Consider the following 7,771-nt stretch of genomic DNA (forward strand, 5'->3'; position numbering starts at 1 on the left):
GTGCGAGCAAACAGTGGGTTGATTCTAAAAGGGATAGGTACTTTTCAACAGAAGTGCATGACGGACCAAAAATATGACCTCATTTTATTCGTTTGATAGATATCGTATTATTCGTTGTTGTTCGTTCGGTGAAATTTCCTAATATTTGATTGTTGTGTTTCTAACTAGAGCACCCCATAATCACCCAATATGAGGGGATGATAAATGAAAAATACTGATTATAAATTTTGAAGAGCCCGTGGCAACGCACGGGCGTTATACTAGTTTCAATAACAGCGTACACTGAACAGTCACACGTAGGATGTGGACACTGAACAGTCCATCAGCATAAGCCTTTAGTCGGGTTTTATTTGAGCCCAACAAAGCCAGGCCCACATACCAGCCCATCACGCCGCCGGCAAAATATCAACCATAACCCCCAAAAAATATCCACTCAGAACGGGAGGTTTATCCCCACCCTCTTCTCCCCACCGCCGCGGCGAGCTCACCCGAGCCGCAAAAATGGAGGCCAAGCTGCTGCTCCTCTCCTTCCCCTCCCCGCCGGCCGCCCCCCACCACCCGCCGCCCCCCAAATCCCTATTCCTCGGCGCCTCCCTCCCGCTCCACCCGCTGGCCGCCGCCCCGCCGCCGCTGCGCACCCGGCCCCGGCTGGCCGTCGTGGCGCAGGCGGCCGCCGTGAAGCGCCGAAAGGAGGTGCCTTTCGACAACGTGATCCAGCGGGACAAGAAGCTGAAGCTGGTCCTCAAGCTGCGCAACATCCTCGTCTCCCACCCGGACCGCGTCATGAGCCTGCGGGACCTCGGCCGCTTCCGCCGCGACCTCGGGCTCACCCGCAAGCGCCGCCTCATCGCGCTCCTCAAGCGCTTCCCGGGCGTCTTCGAGATCGTGGAGGAGGGCGTCTACTCGCTGCGGTTCCGCCTCACCCCCGCCGCCGAGCGCCTCTACCTCGACGAGCTCTACCTCCGCAACGAGTCCGAGGGCCTCGCCGTTGCCAAGCTCCGCAAGCTGCTCATGATGTCGCTCGACCGCCGCATCCTCATCGAGCGGATCGCGCACCTCAAGAACGACCTCGGCCTGCCCTCCAACTTCCACGACAGCATCTGCCTCAGGTACCCGCAGTACTTCCGCGTCGTCAGGATGGACAGAGGCCCCGCGCTGGAGCTCACGGAATGGGACCCCGACCTGGCCGTGTCGGCCGCCGAGATGGCGGAGGAGGAGAATCGGGCCAGGGAGGCCGAGGAGAGGAATCTTATCATCGACCGGCCGCTCAGGTTCAACCGCGTGAAGCTGCCCAAGGGCCTGAAGGTGTCGAGGGGAGAGGCGCGGAGGATTGAGAAATTCAGGGAAATGCCGTACATTTCGCCGTACGCCGACTTCTCGCACCTGCCGTCGGGGTCCCCTGAGAAGGAGAAGCATGCCTGTGGGGTGGTTCATGAAATTCTAAGCCTGACACTTGAGAAGCGCACCCTGGTTGACCACCTGACACACTTCCGGGAGGAGTTCCGGTTCTCGCAGTCTCTGCGGGGAATGCTCATCCGGCACCCTGACATGTTCTATGTGTCACTCAAGGGAGATAGGGACTCGGTGTTCCTCCGTGAGGCGTACAAGAACTCGCAGCTGATCGAGAAGAGCCATCTGGTGTTGCTTAAGGAGAAGATGAGGGCTCTTGTTGCAGTTCCACGCTTCCCTCGGCGTGGTGGGCCTAGGACTGGTGAAGAGACAGAGGGGCCCAATGGCGCTGCGCAAGGGTATAATGAAGGAAGTGACATGGAAGATGATGAAGACGATGATTTTTCGGACATGGAAGATTTGATTGGGGAACTTGGTGGCAAATCTGACAACAGCGGCTACCGCTGGGGTGATGGCTGGGTTGGCGAGAGTGATGGCTCGCCACCGGACTTCGGAGATGGTGATGACTCAGGTCCACAAGAAATCGAGGTACCTAAGTCAAAGAGTAATACAACCAATGATGCCGACGACGACTCGTCTGTTCCTTTATTTCCTGACGGCAGACAACGGGAACGGTGGTAAACTGAGCTATTTTGAGATTTAGCTGATAGAAATCTTAATCTGTATTGTTAGTTTTATCATCTTATCTGATTGCAAAGCCTTCTATGTCTTTTGATGTGCCCTGCTGGGTTGTTGGCTAGTGTTACGTATCAGCGAGCACGTGAGTAGCTTACAGTATCATATTGTGAACAACCTGCATGGTAACACTAAAACTGTCTTCAGCACAGTTGTGCGCACATTCACAATAGACATATATGTAAAACTATATATGACATGAATGAAAGATAGTCATGGCTGCAAATGTACCTCTTGATTTGAAAATTTTGGGCACGTGATTGATCATACCTTGTGATGTGTTGATCTGTTTTCAAGGACCAAGTGTGAGCTGTCAAGAGTCTCCTCTTGTGAAAAATGGCTTTGTTGTTCATACTGTTAAATGTGTCTACCTGGAATCTTTAATCTGCATTGTTAGTTTTTCATCTTATCTGATTGCAAGGCCCTCTGTCTTTTTATGTGCACAGCTGGCTAGCCTTACGTATGACCGAGCACATCATTAGAATAACAGTATCACATTTTGACCGACCTGCATGATGACACTAACACTGTCTTCAGTACAGTCCTCCAACGAATATTCACAAATAGGCATATTTGTAGAACTATATTTCGCATGACTGAAAGATAGCCATGGCTGCAAATGTACCACTATTGAGTTTTGGATGCATGACCGATCATACGTTGTGACATGTTGATACGTATGCAAGGACTATCAACTGTCAAGATACGATGTGTCGTATAACATCTTGTTAGCCATGCTGGGCTCCTATTTTGAAAATGGCTTTGTTGTTCATACTGTTAAAGGTGTCTACCTAGAACTTTTAATTCGCATTGTTAATTTTTTCATCTTATCTGCTTGCAAAGCCCTCTGTCTTTTGATGTATCGCCGAGCGCATGAGTAATAGGCTAGTAGCAGATAGTCATATTTTGAACAATCAGCATGATCACACTAAAAAAATTCTTCAACACAGCACTCCAAAGATACAGTGTGTTAATATAAGTTCTTTGTCTGCCATTTAGGTGTACTGTTTAAAAAAGAGTTGTCTTCGCTTGTACAGTTAACAGAGTATCCTGAATGATCTGCCAGGAAGGCCGGCAGAATGCACCTTGTAACCTCTGAACTCGTGCAGAATTATTCATGTGCTTTCATGCAGCTTATCTGACTGCAAAACCCTCTGTTTTTTGATGTACCACCTAGTGCATGAGTAGCATATAACATCATATTTTGAACAACCTGCACGATCACACTAACTTTGTCTTCAGCACAGTCTTCCAATGAGTGTTCACCATTGACATATTTGCTATACATTTCACATGAATGGAAGATAGCCATGGCCGGACGCAATTGTTCCAATTTGATTTAACTGGATTTGAAAATGTTGGGTGCGTGACGGATCATACCTTGTGATGCGTCGACCCGTATGCAATGCAGTATCAACTGTGTTATAAGTTCTTTGTCAGCCGTGGTGTCGGCTACTCTTCGAAACCAGGTTTGATTCATTTGCACCGTTATACAGTAACAGAGTATCCTGAATGGGGAAGGCTGGCAGAGCACACCTTGTAGCCTCTGAACTTCTGCAAACTCATGCATGTGTTGTTGTTTCAGATTGCCGTCTTTTTAAGACATGCTTGTGGTTTTAAGATTATCGCAAAGAATCCAAGTCCTCCCAGGTAGCAGCTGAAGCATCCGTGCCGCTCCGGTGGATGAGTGCCCGTGGAATGGTAGGATGGCCACGGTGCCGCACCCGCCGTTGCAGAACTCGGACAGGTACCTGCATAAGGGCATCAGAAGCAGGAAGAGTTTTTTGAACCTGGCCCGGAGGAAAAACACATTGTTTGAGCTGAGAAACATGGAGTGCTGGGTGTATGCGGCTGCTTGCTGGAAGATCCAACCGGTAAGCCAGGTTGCCAATCTTTCCTGTGACCAGATAGGGTCCATAGTACTTGAAGGATAATTTATGATTGGCTCCCCTGACAACTGACGACTGCACATACGGCTGAAGTTTCGGAAAAACTTGATCTCCAACAACAAAGTTGCGCTCATTTCTCTTCTTATCTGCTTGAGACTTAATGCGTTGTTGAGCACGCACCAGATGTTGCTTAAGTGTACCCAAGACAACAAATCTATGCTCAATCCAATCCGCAATGTTAGTAGGGACAATTGTGTCAATAGCAGAAATTCCAAAATGTCGAGGGAGAGGCTATATATTCTGAGAGGCTAAAACTCTACTTTTTAATTGGCAAGCTATATATTCTGTAAGAATGTTAGGCTCGATCTTTACGACCTTGAGGAAAATGGCCTGTCTTGAATTAATACACCGAAATCGGTTATTTCAATCGATCCACGGAAGGAATTGATCACCATGATAACGTGTCGCAAGGCAAAAATCTGTAATCAACATCGGTGCTTCCTCGAGTTAGTTATATCCTTATATGGATTCACCCGCGATAGAAAAACGAAAACGATATGACAGCGATTGAAAAGCATGATTTTCTACAGATTACCTGCATCTATATTGTCGAGCATATGCAAACAGTGGAAGGTGTTCCGGCAAAGTCGTCGGAGGCGAGATTGGATGCTTCTAGGACTGGTCAGGCAAACTAAAATGTGAAGAAAGCTTCTTCCTGAATATAATGCCGGGAACAAAGGTGACCGGATGCATCGGAAGGTCTCGTCGGCAACGGAGAAGAGCACGATGGCAGATCGCAGCCTTCTCAAGGCTTCATGGAGATGGATCACAAAATCTTTACCACCAAAATTAAATGCACAACAAGAACAAAAAGTTAAATGCATTAACAACTCTTAATGACCTCTTAGCAGCAGCATTTCCGTTGCTAAATGATCACATCCATAAACAGACCCTCCTATGCACTTAGAGCAGAGTTGTTGAAATTTTAGCTCTGCTATAAATACCATCACTAAGGTTGAATAAGTACATATTAGAAGCTACAAGCATTTGAAGGGACACCACTCGTGTCCTCTACAATTTTCAGCGTGTCCCAAGCAATGTTGCTCATCATTAGCATCTTCCTCATGAGGAAACATTGCTTCGGCAAGAAGGAAAGGGCACAAAGTGTTGTGAGAATTACATCAAAGTAATTTGATCTCACGGGAGAAGTTGAACAAAGCTAGTTAAGCATAGCGGCGATCTCATGAATGCATCGGCCCATCTACCGGCATGAGATAGGCTTGTAGGAAATGCAATGATTGTATCATGAGATTGGAGCTACATCAACATTACTGCTGAAAATGTATATCAACCTAGCATGGGTGTGAGAGAAGTGAAAAAAAAAGGAATTGATGGTAAAAATCACCACCATCGTAATTGTCATTGATGATCTTAATGCAAAAAGCACCAGCGTGAGCAATCACAAAGAAAAATCATGCATACGAATAGGAAAATTGCAAAACAATCATTAAACCTATATTTCTAGGAACGTGAATAAAAATTGGAAAAACAATACCAATCTTTTTTGTTGCAATTAATTAATGGATTGTCCCAATTTAACTTGAATGATGGAACTTTCCAAGTTTGGATGCCCCAAATTGTGTACTCCCCCCGCTCCTAAATATAAGCCCTTTTAGATATTCCAACATGGACTACCACGGAGCAAAATGAGTAAATCTACACTCTAAAATATGTCTATATACATCCGTATATAGTTCATATTGAAATCTCTAAAAAGTCTTATATTTAGAAACGAAGGGAGTAGAAACTAAATCAATAAAAATGCTGAGAACTCCTGACATTCAAGGCAGTCTACTGGTTGTTCTGAATTGGACCAGGTGATGGGCGGCGGCAGCATTTTCAACCCATGGTTGCTCACCCTCCATGCAAGAACCAAGAACCAACATTTCTGTACATACTCATTATTCGGTACATATCCTATAACAAGTCATGGAGATAATCGAGGCGCCCATCGACATCCTCGGCGGCGTCGACGTAGTACATCTTGATCTCGTTGTGCTTGAACTTGCGGCCCCCCTTGCACGCCGCTCTTCCCCCGAAACGCGCCGCCGCCGGCGGCGGACGAGGAGCCTGCACCTCCTCGGGCACGAAGGCGTCGTACCTCCATTGATACGGCACGGCCTCGAACTTGAACGGCGACTGGCACGTCGTCGTGCAGTAGTACCCGGAGTACCCGGCGCCCAGCGGCGGATGGAGCTGCGGCTCCGGCTCCGGCTCCTCCTCCTCCGCTTGCGCGAGGGCGTCCCTGCCGAGCGCGCGGAGGCCGCCGGGCTTCGACTGGTTCGTCGGCCTCCGGGAAGCCCTGATGAAGCCGCCGTTGGCCACCGCCGGGCCGTCCACGGCGCGAACGGCGCGGCGCTTGCCCTCCGGGTCGACCAGGGCGCGGTCGTACACGCGCACCCACCCCCGCTGCCGTCCCTCGCGCCGCATCTTCGCTCGGTTTGCTTCGTGGGTTGTGTGCGTCGAGACCGCGGGTGCCGGTGGCCTATTTATACGCACAGCACGCCCGGCTTCGGGCCACGGGTTCGTGCGCGCCGGTTCGTATCGTCACCGGGAACTTGGCGTCCAAGTTCCGTGCGATTGGTTGGGCTAGGCTGGACAGTCAACCATATTGTTACTCGGAGTCTGTTGACCTCAAATTAAAAGTTCATATTTCAGTAGTACATCTTGAACCTTGATGGTCCTCGTCGGCCGGCTGATCAAAGATCGGCCGGGTCACGAGCCGCCCGAGCTGCAAACGCACTAATTGAATATGAATCTTGTGGTAGAAACATCCTGCAACAAGAGCCTTCTTGCAATTGTAACATGTCCTTTGTTGTAAAATAAAAATCATCTAAGCTCTTGCCGTCCTTATTGCAATCGCCGCCGTTTGTGAGCGCACAATGGCTCGTCGGAGGAATATGAGTGAGGGCACCGGACCAGCGCGTGCGTCAAGCCATGGGCATCCACAGAGTGTGGTGCGCAGCTGGGGACTAACCGCACGGCACGGGTCGTAGTTCAGTTCCACGACAGCCATGGCGCTCGGCTGCGAGCAGGGCGAGACCTATGGCGACGGAATATGGCCTTTCCCTAGGCTAGAGGCCGGGATTGTCAAGCGTATGGTCTAAGTGGAGATTTCCTCCTCGTCCTCGGCCGAAAACAATGATTTCAGTGGTTATTATCATCAAGTTGTTTGTGTCGTTTAGACCTATCTATGTTAGCTGTTATGTACTTGTTATGTATGTGTTGTATAGATCTATTTATTTTAAGCTCAAGTTTGAATTTGCATTTCAAATATCATGTGTGGAATTGTACGATGCATGATCGTAAATATTTGAATCATTATGTGATGAAACATGGAGATTTGGTGGAGCGCAGGAGCAACGTAGAAGATTTAGGTAGTCTACTGGACAAGACCCACAAATTTTTGCGTGATGAAATAAATATATCAAATGTATTGGAACGCTATCAAGTCCTTGATTTTTTTCCCCAAGGGTGTCCTTAAATTTCTGTTTATTTTTTGGGTCGTCCTGAAACTTTATTGAGAGGTTTTTTCTAGCTTGTCCCCTACGGCACATGCAGAAAATTCAAAAGCCTATGGCTACACATTTGATGCCAAAATGTGGCGATATACTCGTTTTTCATACAATATTCTCAATATTTTTTTAAAAAATGTTCACTTTTTCTAGACAAATTAATATTTTGAAATATTATTCTCTTTATATAAATAGTATATATCATGTATTTTCTAGAAAATT

General features: G+C 47.8%; 2 protein-coding genes across 2 annotated transcripts; one reads left to right on the forward strand and one right to left on the reverse strand.

Annotated features, from left to right (window-relative positions):
- Positions 1-459: 459 nt before the first annotated feature.
- LOC123147309 (protein WHAT'S THIS FACTOR 1 homolog, chloroplastic) lies at positions 460-2,311 on the forward strand. The gene has a single exon (XM_044566541.1). It carries the CDS (start codon positions 502-504, stop codon positions 2,029-2,031), a length of 1,530 nt encoding a protein of 509 aa, XP_044422476.1. The 5' UTR covers positions 460-501; the 3' UTR covers positions 2,032-2,311.
- A 3,471-nt stretch (positions 2,312-5,782) lies between these two features.
- LOC123099520 (uncharacterized) lies at positions 5,783-6,486 on the reverse strand. Its single transcript, XM_044521668.1, has one exon. It carries the CDS (start codon positions 6,462-6,464, stop codon positions 5,952-5,954), a length of 513 nt encoding a protein of 170 aa, XP_044377603.1. The 5' UTR covers positions 6,465-6,486; the 3' UTR covers positions 5,783-5,951.
- Between the last annotated feature and the right edge of the window lie 1,285 nt (positions 6,487-7,771).

The sequence above is a fragment of the Triticum aestivum genome, chromosome 1B (genome assembly GCF_018294505.1).
Source record: "Triticum aestivum cultivar Chinese Spring chromosome 1B, IWGSC CS RefSeq v2.1, whole genome shotgun sequence".
In the NCBI taxonomy this organism is placed as follows: domain Eukaryota; kingdom Viridiplantae; phylum Streptophyta; class Magnoliopsida; order Poales; family Poaceae; genus Triticum; species Triticum aestivum.